This window comes from Rosa chinensis, chromosome 6 (assembly GCF_002994745.2).
Source record: "Rosa chinensis cultivar Old Blush chromosome 6, RchiOBHm-V2, whole genome shotgun sequence".
Classification (NCBI taxonomy): Eukaryota; Viridiplantae; Streptophyta; class Magnoliopsida; order Rosales; family Rosaceae; genus Rosa; species Rosa chinensis.
Window position 1 is genome coordinate 68,780,103 of NC_037093.1, and position 18,728 is coordinate 68,798,830.

Sequence of the window (18,728 nt, forward strand, 5' to 3'; positions counted from 1 at the left end):
TTGCAGCGGACAAGAGAAAATGGCGTCGACGGGGCAAGTCGCCGGAGGCCTGACGTCGTACGATCGCCAAGTTTTGACTGCGGTCAATGCCGGAGCGGCCAGCCTCTCCTTCGTCGGCTCCGGCTTCATCGTCCTCTGCTACGTCCTCTTCAAAGAGCTCCGCAAGTTCTCCTTCAAGCTCGTCTTCTACCTCGCTCTCTCCGTAAGCCTCTCTCTTCTCTCCTTATCTTACTTTTACTTCCGATAATCGAAATCGCGTGTCTTGTTAGATCTCATGGCTCCCTCTCTGGTTCTCTGCTGCGTTCTAGTTTTAGAAACTTTGAGCTCTCGGAAATTGAGCATTTGATTACTTAAAATTTGTTTAGAAAGATGTAATTTGGTGACTTGTGCTTGAAGGATTTGATATAGCTTCAAAATTCGCTCCACTTGAAATTTGGAAATTGTTCGGTTTTTGTTTAGGGTGAGAGTAAAGCATGTGCTCATGTGTTGCATGTTTTGGAATGCAGGACATGCTTTGTAGCTTCTTCAGCATGGTTGGGTATGCTTCAATTCGCAGACACTAGTGTGAGGTGATAGATTGTTTATCTGATTCTTGCTGTTAAGTGACGGAGAGTGAGTCTCTCTTATATTGCAGGGATCCATCCAGAGGATTTTTCTGTTACTCGCATGGCTACAGCACTCATTTCTTCTGTGTTGCGTCGTTCCTGTGGACTACGACAATTGCTTTTACTCTTCACCGTACTGTTGTTAAGCACAAAACTGATGTGGAAGATTTGGAGGCAATGTTTCATTTGTATGTTTGGGGTATGACCTTTTTATGTGTTCCCAGAAGGATATTTCTGATTTTAATTCCATTGTGAGAGAGGGTAGTGTGGTTTCAATTGACACTTTCTATTTTTATGCTCGGTTTTCTTTCTCCTGGTATGCATTGGCTATATTTGATGTATGAAGCTGATAAGCAGTGCACTTGCATTTTTACAGGGACTTCACTAGTTGTGACAGTTGTGCGATCTATAGGTAATAACCATAGTCACCTAGGTACATGGTGTTGGTCGCAGTCTGGGCGTACAGGAAAGGTAATTACATAGTACTTATTGGCTAGGAGAATATTGCGCGATGGCTGAATGTTTCTTTAGGTTTCCGGTCTATGGGATTTTCTGTAGCTCTTCTGCAATTAGTTGGTTTTATTAGAACTCCTCCAACTCATGCGTGGGTTACATGCTTTATTACTCTATTGCAATAGGCCTATATGTCTATTATCAATATTATGTATTCTATAAATGAAGTGGAGGATATTGAGAAATTGTGGATTATGTTTTGGAGAATATGTTTATTGTCAAAGCTGCTGTCACCAGAAACATAATTGTGGATTATGTTTTGGATAATGAAGTACATCTGTACCCTACTTATGAGTACATTAGCTATTACCTGCACAAATGATATCTACACTTTGGACTAAGTTGATCCTGAAATTTATTAGTCAATGTCCAAGCTCTGCTCCCCGTAGCTGAGTTTCATTAAATCTTGATACACACACACATATACACGTTGGAAATGATGCTTTAGCTTTTTCAAACCTTACATATTAACAGTTCAATTGTATATACCTTCCAAATTTCAGTCGTGTTTATCAAATCTAAATAAAGTCAGTATCGAGCAATTGGCCCAGTTAGATTTCTGACTATGGCCGTCTGATTACCTGTATCTTTCTAATTGTCTTCTACTTTTTCAACCCTTTCTTACAGGCACTTCACTTTGTAACCTTTTATATGCCACTCTGGGGTGCAATTCTTTACAATGGTTTTACATACTTTCAAGTCATACGCATGCTGAACAATGCAAGGCGTGTATGTATTCCAGTTGTCAACTTTTTTTTTTTTTTCCTCACACATAATTCCCACTCACTTTTACTATTATTGAGATCATCCTTCTGATGTGAAAATTACAGATGGCAGGTAGCATATCCGACCGCCCTTACCAATCAGATGCCAGAGCAGAAACAAAGGTATGATGTGTTCCAAATGGCTTCCTAGGGTCAGTTCAGAAGTTCCCATGGCATAGGAAAATATGAAAATTGCATATGCAAAATAGAGATTTACTGTTTGTGTAGCTTTTTTGCTAGAAGCCTATGTTTCATGCATCTTATGTCATTTATGCGAACTCCTATGGCACATTCAGTATTACATTGAAGATAATAGAGCAATCTTAGTGGTTTGATAATCATCTGTGTCTAAATGAAAAGAATTCTAGTTGGAACTGCTCTTTTCAGTAATGATAGTGTTGTACTTCCTTCAACAGGCTTTGAACAGGTGGGGGTACTACCCACTCATCCTGATAGGATCATGGGCTTTTGGCACCATCAACCGCATTCATGACTTTATTGAACCGGATCATAAAATATTTTGGCTCTCAGTTCTTGATGTTGGGACAGCGGCACTTATGGTAATTCACTAATTTTCAATGGCGATAATTGTAATTTTTTATAGTAATGTACTGTCAACATATTATGGTACTGAATTTGGTTATATTTATCTACTTGTCCAGGGTCTGTTCAATTCAATAGCCTATGGCTTGAATTCCTCAGTTCGACGGGCAATACAAGAAAGATTGGATCTGTAAGTTGCAATTGCTTGTTGTTTTTCCATGTTCAGTATCTCAAGGACCTGTATGCAATATCTGATTTGTTTTGCATTCCTCTTAATGGAATGGTTTTCTTGGAAATCTTGTAATCAGGTTCTGGCCAGACAGGCTTCGAAGATGGTTCCCCAACAGTTCAAGGCCTAGAAACCAACATGAAGAGAGTGAACTAGCATCACTAAAGATTCAAGATCAGCACTAGCTTCCTTTTCGCTGCTCTTGTCAATTCTTTCATCCTTTTCTCACCATGTATGACCGTTGATGGAATGGAGAAACAAAAAGGAACAAACCCACTGACTTGCATCAATTGCGAAGTCCGCCAAGTGCTCCCGTGATTAACAACATATCCATACTCTATTTGTTCCGTCATGAGTTTGATTTGAAGCAGCGTGTTAGATGTAGCCATAGATCAGTTGTGTCGTTTGTAGAAGTTGTGATTATTAGATGGATGATCCCAGTAACAATAGGAAACTGTACACTTCATTTGTAGAGAGAGACAGGAGCACTCTTTAGTTAGAAATCTATTATTCTATTTGTGATTTTGTCCCAGCCTTTCATTTACAGTTCCAAAAATAACCAGGCCCGTTCTTCTGGAGAAGATGTAAATAGTCACCATCACAATTTGGTGTTTTTCAACTTTCTCTTCCCCCAATGAAGAATGACGCAGTGCTCCTCTGCTTACCAATCACGCATATAATTCCACAATTTTTACAGAATCCCCGAAAGGGCAAGATACAAAGCACAGTAGTAAATTCAGATTCATAAAACAAGAGAAATTGCAATTGCAAATCTTCGATTTCGATCTAAAAAATATAATATAGTCTAAGCACAAGCACAGGGATTTTCAACCGCAGCCGAAACTTCCTCATCTCCACTCCTGAAAAACAAATACCCGATCGCCAACCCCAAAACGATCGCCACGAAAACGCCGCCGTTGTACGACATCACCGCCAGCATCAGCATGTACCCGATCGCAGAATTCACGGCGAAGATCACGGCTCCGGCCAACTTAACCACAGAGAACTTCCCTCCTCCGGCGGGCTTGGCTCGCAGGAGCGGAGTCTCGATCGGATCGGACCCCGCCGCCGCCGCCGCCTTCCCGGCCGAAGACACGAGCCTGAGGCGCACGCGCAGGCCCTCGAGGTACTGGTAGAACGCCGGGACGATGAGGCAGGCGAGGAGCGTGAGGGCGTAGCCGAGCCACGTGGTGGTGCTCCACGAGTCGAACAGGAGCGTCACCTGCTTGCTCCAGTAGAAGGTCATGTGCATCATCTTGGCTCCGCCGGAGTTTGTAGAGAGAGAAAGAAGCAGAGGTCAAAATTCCGGTGGTGATGAAGTTTGAAGGAGACTTGTGAAGACAGAAATAATGATATTTCTTCTATTCTCTCTTTTGATAAATTGGTTGGTCTGGACCGTGTAGTACACGCTGTACTAACTTTTTTAAGTTGAGTACGACGGAAGGCCATGTACACAAAAAGCGTAAATGCCCTCCGGGGATTCAGTTAATTACCGTTTTGTCCCCGCGGGAAAAGCTGGAATTGGCTTTTGGTTCTTGGACTTTGTTGATTGTGTTTGGAGGGGGGTGGGTTCGGTAGTTGAAAGATTCGGGACAGCTCGGTTTGATCGAAAAGTGATTTTGACTGGTTGTTGTTACTTGTTGGAGAAGGATTAGTGGGCTGGGCCCAGAAAAGAAAGAGGCTAAATTTGGTAATGGCAGTTTTGTGGATATGGGAAGTTGGGGTGGGACCGGAAGGAAATTCGCAAAATGCAGTACGAGCGATTAAGGACCCTGCTGCAGGACGGCACAACTATACAGTACAAAGCCCATGCAACGGACACGTGCCTGTCAATCTCAATGATTAAGGCACAGGTTTCTTTTCTTTTTTTTCTTCAGGAGATCTCTCCATAAACCATCAACCGTCCACTTTTTTATTTTCTGCACCCTCTCTTCTGCTCTGATTTAGATCTAAATCGACAGGCTAAGAATCGAGGTCCGTCTATTTTAATTTTAGAAATTCTATTAAGAAAGTTTTTTTTTAAAAATTACAAACCGTTTACTCTATATGTTCACCGTCTCTCTCTTTTGCTCAAATTTAGATTGACAAGCTTAAAAGTTGAGAATAGAGGAAATTCTTTTCTTTTCTTTTTTTTAACAAAGCTCGCTCTATAAACCACAAGTTTTTCTCTATGTGTGTTTTCCGCCCTTTCTCTTTTGCCCGTATCTAAATTGGCAATGTTAACAGCTAAGGATGATCCATCATCGTCTGTATATTTGATCACAGTAACTCTAATATTGATATCTAAATGTTCCCAAAACTATATATGAATGATATTATGAACAATATGAAGACTCAGTATCCTTTCTAGACAGAGAATTGGAGCTCTTCTAGTCTCCGCCATCTATAGGTGCTCGATCAAAGTTCTGAAGCTACTTGATAGGCAAACATTGGGATATAGTCAGGAGCAGAACAAAAGTGGGATTGTTCAGCAACAGGAAGTCTTCGACTGGATGAGACTATTAATTTTTATTTCTTTAGTCTGTCAATAACTCATACAATAAAAACTCTATATAAACCGATTAAACTTTGCAGTTTGGCGATTTGCATAGACACCCTACCAATACTCGTGGTCCAATGCACTCTTATAAACTTAACTACCAAGACCCAAAATCAAAAGAAAAATTAAAACAGGTGGTGATGGATTTTAAATGTTTTTAAAATAGTAATTATCGAATTTTATTGGCAAAATTTAAGAGACAAAAGATGTTAAAATTTTGAGGAAAAAAAATATACTATTTGTCTTTAATTATATTACAACATGAATTGATCAAAGAGTATCAAAATATTAAGGCTACTATTTGATAAGAGCGCAAAACCCTAGGGGCGGCGGCAATCCTAGACCGAATTGATCGCTCTCGTCCAGTGGCGACCCCGGCATCTTGGCTAGCCTTTGGCCTCGCCGACGCTGCACGGTCTGCTACTAGATGGAGATGAAAGCTATCGTTTCGAGGAGCTTCTTTTGAGGGGTCTTGTTTGAGGTTTTTTGTAGGTTGGCTCGGGATGAAGGCTTGGCTTGAAATCTCTATATGCGGTGGCTATGTAGGCGGAATCGGGACCTCGGTTTGCTGCTGGATCAACCACCTTCTGCGAAGGGTTAACTTTTTGCGGCGGCGGGGATTGCAAGCTTTTGGATCAGGGCGCATCGTGGTGCTGCCAGGTGTGGCGACGTGATTCTGGGTGATTTGGGCTGTGACGATGATTCGTTGCGGTGGGATCATGGCAGAACAGGCGGGGCATGGTCGGCGGAGCAGGCGCAGCGCTGCATCTATTCTATGCCCAGGCGTGTGTGGAGATGAAGGTTGGGCCTGGGCCCGGTCAGACTTGCTGGGCTTTTTGCATGGGCCTCTTTGGATCTTCCTTGAACTGAATATGTTGGGCTAGGGTTTTTCCCTAGGCCCATCCCTATGTTAATTAGTTTGTCTAGTTACAAAAATTTCCTTTGTTTTAGGAACCTAAGCACCTTATGTCTCTTTAGCATCTTTGGAGTAGTACCGAAGGAGGATATCCACTATTTCTATGTATTTGAATGTACAATGAGTAGTACTATATGTACATACCACTTGTGGGTACTACCACTAGCTTCTTGTCTGTCTATAAATGACAGAGAAAAAGTATGTAACGGCTTATTCTAGCTTGTGAAGAATATACTATTTCGCCTCCGTGGCATTACAACTCAAAAATAAAAAAAATTCAATTATATACAGCGATAAAGAACCCACCATTATTAAAATCAAAATCTTATATATTATGATCTTGTAGCACTAATTAGTATTTGGGCTTCGAAAGCTTTTAAGAAACTCGAGTCCTCGATTAAAAAAATCTTTTAGATTTGTTTACTGACAAAGGCAGGGAAGTTAGAACTTCATCATCCACCCCCTCAATCACAATACACATGTCACTAACCCATTCAAAATCAGAATCACTACACCAAATACTAACTTTTCACTTTTAACTAGTCCACCCTGTAAAATTACCCTAGCTAGCTACCACGACTACCATATTAAGCTAGCTAGACCCTGTAATTCAATCAGTCTAGACCCTTCTCTCCTAGAGTCGCAAAGCAGCTCTTCGACCTCAAAAGACGGTGATCAAACGCCCCGCGACCGGAACCCGTCCCGGTCCTCCTCGGCGAGTCCAAAGTCCGCCGCAGGAGCTGCATCACCTTCGAGATCAACAAGTCCTTCTCCTCCTCCTCGTCCTCCGCCGCGGAAGAATCCACACTCCTCCTCGGAGACGTCGACCGAAAGTTCTCGTAAAACTTGACGTGACGCCTGATGGCCTCGTCGGCGGTGATCTTCCTCTGCAACTTCATCCCATCTTCCTCGATCGCCGTCGTGCAAAGCCCGCAGATCCAACGGCCATGGTGCTTCTCCCTTTCCCGCGCTATATATCCCGGCGTGCACTCCTCCTCTAACCCGCAGCAGTGACACGTCACCATCTCCACCTCATCGGCACCAGCTGCAGACTCCTCCATCGGAGATATGATGCTGAGATTTTTTTTTTTTTTTTACAGTTTCGGGAGTACTTAGGAACGATTGGAATGTTGAAATTTGAGAAAATTCGGGGAGTTAAATTTCACGTTACGGCGAGATTACCTCTCTGATTTCTAGCTTTCTATGAAGCACCCTGATTTATTTATAGCAAATATATCCAAGATCCAACTTCTCCTGTTAACTACGTATCAAAAAAAAACTTCTCCTGTTAACTGTTAAGATTCGATTTTCTGGTTAATCATATTCCTACTTGGAATGGGGGACCCTTAAAAATTCTTTACCCGATTTTGTTTGGACACTGTCGTTACCCGTATGTGCTTGGGATTTATAATATTTCCCTTACTATCTGGGATACGTGTAGCGTTGAAATTGGCTATAGTTGGTTACCTGTCTTCTAATTTTTCATGCAATTATGGTTAATTGCCCCCGGGTGGACGTATGCCATTTGCATCCTAGCTTGTGTGTTTTTAGGCAAGTTTTGCCAACCGCGATATAGTTGATTAAGCCTAATTAGGGAAACAATTCAACTGTTTAGCTTTCGCCGGTTTGGCTTTAAGGTCACGGCAAAAGCTAAACACTTGAATTGTATGTTGGTTAAAACTAAATAAAGCAGCAACTTAAGTGTCACTTGTTGCTTAGTAATTATTTGTAATTAGATAAATGTAATACATATGTTTTACGTCGACTAGTGAAATTAACTACGGCATTTATCCACATAGAGATGAATATTTCGCTTAAGTATTGTTAAATTTTTATTTGAGTACATGATTTATTAACACAAAAAGAATGTGGAATGCAAGTAAGCTCCGCATCAAGGTTCATGTGACCAAAATGTTTTTTTATATTAAATGTCTAATAATTCAATTAATTGGATATGCAGTTGTAATTGATAATCTATAGGATATCATGTTATATTTTTTCACGCAATTTTATCAAAACGCATTATATTTTCATGCATATCAAACCTCATTATTTTGATTAAGCCTAATTAATGGAGCAATTTAAATGTGTTTACTGTTTGTGTGTGTGTGTGAAGGGTTGTTTGCTGTTTAGCTTGAGTTTAGTCTCAAACGTCCACATTTAGTTGTAGCTATTCTTTATTTGTAAAGAGATTTAAACTGCTCACACCCTCTGGGTGTGGAAAAGTGGGTGGTTATCAGTTTAAAAATGGGCAGTTAATATATATTTTTATTGTTTTAGTGTTTTGACGATTATGTCCTGTAGAATGAAAATTGTGCTTTGTTTTTTAATATTTTAAGGGTATTTTAGTACATTTTTTTAGTTTTGGCTAACAAAGCCTATTCTATTAATATTAGTATAGATTAATAAAACTTATTAAGGGCTACACATGGATTGGGTTGAATTGGTTTTGACTCCAAACCGTCTCTATGCCAAAATGAGCAATTTACGCATTTTGAACAACCTGTCATCGAAAAAATTAAGCTTAATCCAATTCAAAAAAAAATGGTTTGGTTTGGTCGGTTAAGTGGTTTTAACCTATATAATATTAACATGTTGTTTATGAAAAATTTCATAGTAAAATTCAATCAAAACCCAAAGTCTATAATAGATTCAAAGTGATTCACTTATTTCATGACTTATTAGCCATCAGTACTAGCTTAATATGGTCCAATCCAAAAAAAGATGGTTTGGTTTGGTCAGTTAAGTGGTTTTAACCTATATAATATTAACATGTTGTTTATGAAAAATTTCATAGTAAAATTCAATCAAAACCCAAAATCTATAATAGATTCAAAGTGATTCACTTATTTCATGACTTATTAGCTATCAGTACTAACTTAATATGGTAGTATTAGAGGTTAGAGAATGAAAGATTGAGAGATGTGATGTGAAAGGATCAAAGTAATTGTAGAGATTCTATATTAGGGTTTTAGGTATTTGGGGTTTGGATTCAATATGGTAGTATATCATTTGAGAATAGAGTTATAAATGAAGATTTATAACTTATATAGAACAGACTAGACAAATGAATATATATTTATTACGTATATAAACTGGAAACTTTTTTCCTATTATATTTCAAACATACTGGTCGGGTTGGGTTCCGCTGTTAAAGTATAAGATAAACCAAACCAACCCAACTCATAAACAGTTTGGTTGGATATTTAATTGACTTTTAATTTTTAAAATATAAAAACTTTAACTAAACCATATTTAATGGTCAGTTTCGACCAATTTATATAGTGCTTTGCACCCCCCAAAACTTATCATTTACTTGTAGCTATTCATTGTTTGCAATTAGATTCAATATAAATCAATAAAACTTATTCGCGTGGCTCAAGTCATGTGCCGCTGGTCAATTTACAATATTATGGCAAGTTTACTATCGAGATAATAAATGAATGAGATAAACTCATGTGCTAGTAACACATTTAATTACTTAAAATTTGTATAAATCAAAGGAAAAAGATTTCAGTGCCTGACTTTCCCTTCATTTATTAACACAAATAGAATCCGATTGCAAGCGGGTCCATAAAAAAGTTAATAAATTCCCTCTTTTTTTTTTTTTTTGATGGAAAAATAAATTCCCTCATTTTGATGATGTGAAGAGATAAAGGCAATCGACTTTGGCACTACTCGGAGCAAAACGTAGGGTTTGGAAAACAGAGGGGCGGGGTTGTGGCTTGTCCAACGGCGTCCCAACATCGATGATGGCTTTTGCTTGCGTCGGTGTGTGGTGAACGTTGCCGGACAGGGTGCTAGGATGGTCGGCTCTCCCTTGGTGGAGCGATCTGAGTCTTTTGGCTTGAGAGGATTTAGGCGACGGCAGCAGATTTCTCTTTTCCTTCATACGACAGCGGTTGGTGGATGGGCATGCTTCACGCTGGGGTGGAAAGGGGCAGAAAGGTTGAGAGTCAAAGGTTGGTTGTGGGTAGCAGTTCCAGGCCTGCGGTGGCGATGTAGATTGCTCTCTCTTTCATGTTTTTTCGGTCTTTTGCGTTGTAAATGTTCCAGGCTTGGTCCACTTTTTGGCTGGAGACGATGCAGAGAGCGGCGGTGGAAGGCCACACGGTAGGCTTGGGTGTCTGCAAGGGGGTGAGCCGGTGTGGATGGGCTCGGTGCAGCGGTTTACTAGTGGTTGGGGTCCAACGTCGAGGAAATTGGAAGCATGTTGCGGTGGCCGAATTCTTTGTTTTATTAGGTTTTTAGGTTTTGGCTTTTGGTTAGTTCTAATAAGTCTCTCCTCAATTGAGCGAGGGTTTGAGTGTATTGGTTTCATGGTTGTGCCATTGCTATGGTGTTTTTCCTGTGAACGAGTTGGCTCAACTCTGGTTTACTTTTGTTGTCAATTTGCCGACGAGCGATCATTTACAAGTGGTCTGGTACTTTTTTGATACGGTGTTGAAGAGGACGACGTCTTCTGTGCTGCTGACTACGGGGTATTACAGGGACTTTCGGGATCACATGCTCAAAGTAGCCTTGGAAATAGGTGTTTTGTGGTTAGAGTTTGGGTCCATTGGCCTGATGGTATCTGTAACCGCGGTTTTTTTTGGGGTATTGGTTTATGTCTCCTCCAATGTATGCGTTTTGGTTGATTGAATGAAAGTTCTATCTCATTCTCAAGAAAAAAAAAAAAAGGCAATCGACTTTGCATAAGAAGAAATACTCTTACTCAAATAAATTCTAACAGATTCTATTTTTTTTTAGTAAATTAAAACACCGAAATATTGCAATTGCCACAGTGTAGGTGAACTATCAGCTTCAATGCCTGCACAGTTGCAACTGTCCCTATTTACACCATAGAGAATTAGCTTCTAGTTATGGACCAACCAATACCGAGCCAAAAATCAAACATAGCTTTAAAAAGCAGTTTGTAAGAGACATTTTGGTAAAGCAGTTAAGTTCCATATGTAACCTTCACCAAATGTGTCGGTATCAACTTTACTACACTAACCCCCCCTACATTCAATTTGGGGTTGTCCTCTATGATAATGATGTGTCATAATCCCACTAGACATTTGATTAATTTGACATGTACTCCTTTGTCCTTAAATTTGCATGCGGAATGCTTTTAAACTTATGTTGAATAAGGTTCCATTAATACAGTACACTCATAAGAAATTATGGAATGGTGCCATCATGTCACTTGATTTTTTCACATCGTCTCTTCGTGTAGTCAAAAAAGCTATGAACTATATGTCGTCTTCAATATTTTAATAATTCCTTTTCATATAATAAAAGAAACGTTAATTTCATTTATAAAAAGTAAAATTACATATGACATCTCACCCCAAACGATAGTCTACAAAAAAAATTTACTAAGTAATTTCATATGCAACAATGGTGATAATACAACTAGGAAATATTAGAGATTATGAGATTGAAATATACAAGTGAACTCAAGATCTAACACTTTCCGTGACATAGCTTAAAATAAAAAAACTATGTTCTCTAAATTTAGACAACAATCTAGAATTCTAGATTCAACAACTTAAACTTTGCTCGTAGCGGTTGATTATTTGTATCAAATAGCAACACAAGCTGGGCTAATTTCACGCCATTTGACTTAGAATGAGGTCAACTTGACCTATCAAGAAAATCAAATGCATTGAGCAAAAACATAAAAATTCAGGAGATGTTATATCCAAATAACACCACCAGTTACGGTGTTTCTCTGAACTTCTTTGCTTGAAATTTCAGCCAAAGGAGCAATGAGCAAACGACCATTGAATGTATGCCAATACGGTGTTTCTCTGGACTTCTTATTACGTTATTTTATGAATTGTATTTTTAAAAAGTAGATATTTTGCCCAAAAAAAAACAAAAAATTGTGATGATAAAGGAATAAGTGAATCACTAACGACTAGAATATTCCCCAGCAAAAAGAAAAAGACTAGAACATAAAAATGAAAAATAAACCACTAAAATATTCAGCCCAAAAAAATGCCGTGCTCAGCCATCCCCGTCTCAAATCCCAATTACCCCAAATAAATCTTACTATAATGCCAATTTGGACAGGAGAGAGAGAGAGAGAGAGAGAAGGTTTGGGGTCAAATCGAGTGGCCAAGGGATTGAATCGTCTTTTCTGTTTTTGTGTGGTGGTGGTGTTGGTATTACCCCTTTACAGGGTTTCAAACAAAAAAGCTCACAGAGACACATAGAGAAGGAAGAAGAAGAAGAAGAAGAAGATATCAAGATAGAGAGCCCTGAAAGCTCTAGATAATACTGCAACACACACAAGCAGCTCCTTCAAGCTCAAACGTAAAAGCATCAAATCTCTGATTCTCTTTCGCTTTCCTTTCACTATATTTCTAAGCTCGGCTTATACCAGCTCATGGATCCCTTCGATTTGGTGCGAAAAGGTATTGCTCCGCTTCGGATCTTCCACTTGGCTTTGGGATTGGTTTTGGTTTATCTTCGTTTTGGATTTTGTGCGTGGTTTTGTGATTTTTGGCGTTGAATTTGATGAGATCTATTGAATTTGATTGGTTTTATGGCTGCGGATTTGGTTTCTGAGCTGCTCTTGTTGTTTTGAGCTTGATTTTGTTTGGATTTTCTGTGGAAATTGGACTTGTTTTAATGAAGTTGGGAATTAAATTTTTCTGTTACCGTATCTAGCTTTGTTTGTTTGAAAATTATTATGTATTTTTTTGTTTCAACTTCGGGGGGTTTAATCGGATTTGAAACTTTGTTTCTGTGGAGTTTGGCTTTGCACAGAATCTTGAAAAATGATTTGGTTTTCGGATAATTGTACTGGTGAGGAAAGAATAAAAGGAATTTCGAAAGTGCTTTTGAAATTTGGTTTCATTTTTGCTCTTGTTTTTCATGTGCTCTTTCAGTTGAATTATGGGGAAAGACTTCTGATTCGGTGAATTGCGAGTCGGTTTGCTTTGAAATTGAAGTTCTTGGTCAATGGACTAATGATAGTGCTTCACTGGAACTGTTTTGCAGGGTTTGGTTGATGCTTGATGAAAGCTGTGCTCCTCTTTAATTCAGAGCTTATCGAGTTGTATCTAATTCAGTAAATAATGAGCTTGTCCAAGAAAGGATCCTTTACGAATGACACAAAGCTAGGCGCTGCTGCAAGCAAGGCAACTACTTTAAATCCAAATGCAGCAGAGTTTGTTCCCTTTTCCCTCAGATCTCCTTCATCTGGAAGCACCAGCACACCTCAGGCATTTTCTTCATCTCGAACCTTTGGAAAAGCAGTATTAGATCGAACAGAGTCTTCCACCTCGAATAATTCTGATGACGAGGCCCACCAATATTGGCGCCACCAGCTCCCTGATGATATCACCCCTGACTTTAAGGTCATGGGAGAAGATGAGTCACCAGGTCTTGGAAACATCTCTTTGGCGGGATTGTCCTTGCATGATGACAGTGAAGCAACACACTTTCCTGCTTCTACAGGCAGTGGATACTTATATAATGACATTAATGGTAATAGCTTTTCTGAAAAGTTAAGAGTTGCTACATCCCCCTATGGGGATGATCTTTCCTCGCCCAGTTTCATGCACATGTCAACCAAGCCTTGGGATAAGCAGATTCTGAATAGCAATCAGCTTGTTAGCAATGGTCATGAGGGGTCTCTTTATGATGGCATTTCTAGACATGGATTCATGAATGATATATTGGGTGAGCAACCAGTTGTTGATGATAGCGAAATTAACCCTGCCGATTTTTTGGCTTCACAGTTCCCCGGGTTTTCCTCTCAGAGCCTTGCAGAAGTTTACTTAGCCAATGGTGGTGACTTAAACCTGACTATTGAGATGTTGACTCAGTTGGAGGTATACTTTTATTTTGTTAATGCATTCATCTTTAGGGAACTTTCATGCCTTTTTCTAGATTGAAGATGTTGGGATGGGGAATGCTGGTTTGTTGATGTTATATACTTGCAATTTTCTAGTTTTGCTGTTAGTTCAAACGTGGTCAGAAAATATTTGTTTGTCTAAACTACATGATGTCATTTAAAATTTTTCTTTTGCTATTTGTTGTTTTCATTACTGCGAATTGATGTGATAGTGCATGTTTGTTTTGAATTGTAGCTTCAAGTTGATGGTGGTTTTAATGAAAATATGAATCCAAAGACCTTGTCAGCTCCTGATCTTAGTTCAATGGACTTTCCTGCACTAACTCCAACAGATGGTCAGCATGGTCATCCAAAATATGTTGGAGACGATGATTTCCAGCAAAGTGGCAATCCATATCGAACTTCTGACAAGGACAGCATGCTGATGTTTAAGTCTAGCTCATCCATTCCGTCTAGAGGTTCAATAGATTTTGCTTCAGCTGTCAGGAAATTGGCGACTCAGGATTCTGGTGGATGGAAGTATGAGAGGAATGGGTCTGCTGATGCTGCTATTGGCTCAAGTAGAGCTTCCCATCTTGTAAATAGCACTTACAATACTGGGCATGGAAGAGCCATCTACAGTGATAGGTCGCAGACTCGTGGTTCAGCTCGGACTGCTCCTGTTTGGCTTGAAACTGGAGATGCTGTTGGTAATGTTCCTTGGTCAACCAAATTACTTCTGTTTATGTCCATTCAGTTGTGGAACAAATCCCTTATCGATTTATACTTGCTTTAACATTTGAGATGACAGCAAATATGTATACCGATCTGCGGGAGGAAGCTCGTGATCATGCACGCCTACGGAATGCATACTTTGAGCAGGTTTGTCCTTTCAAGTGGTATTTTCCTGTAAAACCTCAGTCACCCTTTCCATTTATTTCTAGCTTTACATTAACATTGAAGCCGCAACTTGGCGTGAAAAAAAAAAAAAAAATCATGCAGCATGTATAAGTCTGGACTGATTTGATTTAAAATCTTTTTGGCCAAGCTTGATGTGAATACGAAAAAGGAAAATGCACAGACAAGGAACAAATTGCAGTGGCACATGGCTGGTGAACACCTGATATTGGTTTTAAGGCATAAACCTTTTAGCCAATATGGGGGGTAAACTCCCATACCACTGTGCGACTGCAGTTTCATCAATTTCTTTCTACTATGCATGCTGTGGGCTGAGCCAAATAATACTTGTGAAATAAATACTTTCCTGATTGTTTGTATTTAAAAACAGGCACGACAAGCATACCTTGTTGGAAACAAGGCTCTAGCAAAGGAACTGAGTGTTAAAGGGCAGCTGCACAACATGCATATGAAGGCAGCTCATGGAAAAGCTCAAGAATCTATATATCGCCAGAGGTTTGTTGTCCTCCACTATTTGTGGTTGGTCTGTGCCATAGAGGATGTCCTGAGTATTTACTTTGTTTTTGCCTTTGTGTTACTCATAATCATCTCCAAAGGAGATGGCTAAATGCTGTTCCTGGCATATTTGCATTTTTCCGTCACCTGTTTTGAATTATATTTGTTCAACTGTGAGGGATTGAAACTCCTTTGTTCTGTTTTTGAATCTCTGTCCTGTTCTCTCTCATGGACTCGCTACAAGTTGATTGGGTTTTCTTTTTGTCTTCTCTGCCTTCAAGAAATCCGTTTCAGATTAAACCCATAGATGAGCTTCTATGTCACTGCTTATAGTTTTGAACTCTCCGAGAATGAGATGCATTCCAGCTGCCTCCTGTTCTGGGCCTTGTCTGAGACAGCCTGGAACAAGCGTCTAGCTTGATGAAGCTACTTATTTTCATACAGAGCATGAGTTTGATAATTGACAACAGTGTCGGATACTATTGGGGTTCACCCTAATAAACTTAATTGTAATCTTTATTGGTTAAGTTAATTGTTGCCTTTCTTGCTTTTCTCCATTGTTTTCAGGAACCCAGAAATGCAATTCAATGGAAGACAGGAGAGGATGATAGACCTGCATGGACTTCACGTAAGTGAAGCTCTTCATAGGCTCAAGCATGAGCTGAGCATATTGAGGAACACTGCTAGAGCAGCAGAGACGGGTCTTCAGGTTTATATATGTGTTGGAACAGGCCACCACACCCGGGGTTCACGCACTCCAGCGAGGCTTCCAGTTGCTGTACAGCGTTACCTACTGGAAGAAGAGGGGCTCAACTACAATGAGCCACAGCCAGGGCTGCTTCGAGTTCTGATGTACTGAGCCAGGAAGATAGTATTTTGACAGAGGGAAATCCACGAAGTCATAGTGATCGTAGCCATTCTTGTATCTGTGTATATGGGAAGCAATCAAGATTAGTCCAGTCTGAAAAAAGGAAAGGAAAAAAAATGGAAGAGAGATGAAGAAGTTAGAGGGAAAAAAAAGATGGAAAAAAAAGAAGTGGAGAAGTGTATCATTAAGTTCGACCAGTAGGCAGAAGTGATCCTACCTTAGCAGACGTCTTGCAAAGTTCTTTTTTGTATCTTAAAATTTTCATTTCTTTGTTAATTCCTTTTTGATTCTCAGATGTAACTGATAGAATTGAATTAGGAAAAACTACACCCACCTCCTTGACCAAACTCTAAAACACAAAAAACTCCACTACATTTGTTTTTAGACACTTAAGGACATTTTGTCTTTAGCAAGTTTCACTTTCTCTTCAAGTTTTTATCTTTCCTTTCAGTAAAAAGAAAATTGACGGAGCGTAGTGGGCCCATGCTTTTGAATTTGTTTGTTTAACCATATTGCAGGTATAAATCCATCCTCTATACTCGAAGGTAAACGGTTATTTTTACCATTCATAATTTCGATTGTTGATAGACTTGAGTTGATTGCTATCTGCAAAATTACTACTAAGGAATTGCAAAAGGAGAGAGAGAAATTGAGAAAATTAAAAACCTATAGAGATAATCTTAGTAGAGATTCTCCCAATTACTGGGATATTATCTACAGACTACAGACTAGAATCTATAGAATAGAAGAGGAGATAGATAATCTCTTAGAAGTTCTGGAAGAGGAACAAAAACCTCTTGATTATTTGAGCATTGGTTAGATCCGCAAACAACTGGTATCAGAGCTTGTAAAATAGCTCAAAGGAGAACCCCTCCTTAATGGGGACAATGTCAGAATTGTTATTAGAGAAAATAAATTCTCTATTGAAATCTTCTGATGAGAAATATCAGAAGTTGTTACTAGAAATATCTAGATGTCAAACTCATCTAGAAAAATTACCTGCTATAATCCACCAATTGGAAAGATTGGAAAACAAACTGGATTATATCAAAGAACTTCCAAAAACGGAAGAAGAAAAACTGACAGTCGTCAGTAGAAAAATCAATGAACAGCAAAAAACGCTGGAATCTATGAAAAATATACTGAAGGACAAGAAAGGGCCTACAGTAAAAAAGAAAACTAATGGATTCAAACCATTAGAAAAACCAGACACAAATCGTGTTCCAAACATGATTTTTCTGGAACCATCTACTAGTCAGACTAGTATACGGTATGAAAACCCGGAAAAAAGAGAAATGAAGATGTTAAGCATCTTTGGGAAAAAGAAGGGAGTACAGCTCCTAAATGCTGAAGAATTCGAATTCAACGAAATCGAACAAGAGGTAAAAAATTCCTCAATCCCAAAGTTAGATTTTAAACAAATCTACAAAAGGGGAAAGTTTGATTTAATGGATAGCCATTATTTTAAACTTCTAGAAATTACAACTCCAGCTACAGCAGGAGGAGAGACTGATCTTCTATTGATCACTCCTTCAGAAGTTGCTAGAGCTCAAGCAAAAAAATATCAATTTATGCATATTGGAGCAGTCCAAGTAGGCATAAATCTGCTTGCACGTGAAGGCATAAACTGTTCGGTCCTATGTGTTCTACAAGACAATAGGTTAACAGACTTCCAAGCTAGTTTGTTGGGAACACTCGAAGCATCCTTATGTGATCAAGTAGCGTATTTCAACTGCTTCCCCAACTTCACCACCAGCTTGAAAGATGCAGCTCATTGTCTACGACTGAGGGTCAAGACAGATGGCATATCTATGAAAGAAGATATGCAAGAACTTGCTATAGTATATAGAATATACTATAAATTGATGAGTACTACAGTAGCCCCTAAGACAAGGATAACAAATATCCCAGGTCTTACTACTGGATTCCTCACCAATCAGAAGAACCATTCACAACAGATCCACAAAGTTACTTGGAATGAAGTAACTTTTCCTCTCGAATGGAAATTATCCGGTCCAAAAAAACAGCCGGAAAGAGCAAAAGCAAAGATCTACGAGAGTAGAAAGACTGGAGAAATTAGTCTTAATTTTGACAATCACAGAAAAAGTGATGTCTGTCCTGAGAATCTCAGGATAAACAAGAACAATCTTTTGAGAAGAAGCTACAGCACTAGAGAAGCTAGTGTCAGTGGTATAAAACCTACTATTGAAGAGCCAATTTCTGAAGAAGAATTAGAAGCTGATCTGAACAGACCAGTCCATATGTTCAGAACTAAGAAGCTCTATGATCTTTATGAAGAAGCTGAGAATTGCGAAAATCCTGAACGATTAGAAAAACTAATCGAAGAAATGAAAGAATACAAATTCAGAAAGACAAGAAAAGTCTTTCCTTATCAAGATATTGAAATGGAAGAAGGAGAAAGCTCCAGAACTTTCATTAGCAGAGAAAAAAAAGAAATAAAACTCCCATTTCAGAAAGCCCCCACGGGTAAAAAAGGAGAAAGAAAT

At 39.1% G+C, this 18,728-nt stretch overlaps 4 protein-coding genes across 4 annotated transcripts; 2 read left to right on the top strand and 2 right to left on the bottom strand.

Annotated features, from left to right (window-relative positions):
* The first annotated feature begins 19 nt into the window (after positions 1 to 19).
* On the top strand, positions 20 to 3,179 carry LOC112170149 (G-protein coupled receptor 1). Its single transcript, XM_024307322.2, has 9 exons — positions 20 to 202; positions 507 to 538; positions 635 to 804; positions 982 to 1,076; positions 1,746 to 1,847; positions 1,949 to 2,005; positions 2,299 to 2,442; positions 2,545 to 2,615; positions 2,734 to 3,179. Exons 1-9 carry the CDS (start codon positions 20 to 22, stop codon positions 2,837 to 2,839), a joined length of 960 nt encoding a protein of 319 aa, XP_024163090.1. The 3' UTR covers positions 2,840 to 3,179.
* Positions 3,180 to 3,312: 133 nt separating this feature from the next.
* Positions 3,313 to 4,036, bottom strand: LOC112170150 (copper transporter 5.1). Its single transcript, XM_024307323.2, has one exon. It carries the CDS (start codon positions 3,907 to 3,909, stop codon positions 3,460 to 3,462), a length of 450 nt encoding a protein of 149 aa, XP_024163091.1. The 5' UTR covers positions 3,910 to 4,036; the 3' UTR covers positions 3,313 to 3,459.
* A 2,687-nt stretch (positions 4,037 to 6,723) lies between these two features.
* LOC112171833 lies at positions 6,724 to 7,170 on the bottom strand. The gene has a single exon (XM_024308949.1). The coding sequence runs from the start codon at positions 7,168 to 7,170 to the stop codon at positions 6,724 to 6,726; it is 447 nt and encodes a 148-aa protein (XP_024164717.1).
* Positions 7,171 to 12,197: 5,027 nt separating this feature from the next.
* Positions 12,198 to 16,640, top strand: LOC112173227 (polyadenylate-binding protein-interacting protein 7). The gene is made up of 6 exons (XM_024310815.2): positions 12,198 to 12,513; positions 13,103 to 13,938; positions 14,197 to 14,650; positions 14,752 to 14,822; positions 15,229 to 15,353; positions 15,921 to 16,640. The coding sequence occupies exons 2-6, from the start codon at positions 13,180 to 13,182 to the stop codon at positions 16,210 to 16,212; spliced, it is 1,701 nt and encodes a 566-aa protein (XP_024166583.1). The 5' UTR covers positions 12,198 to 12,513; positions 13,103 to 13,179; the 3' UTR covers positions 16,213 to 16,640.
* The last annotated feature ends 2,088 nt before the right edge of the window (positions 16,641 to 18,728 follow it).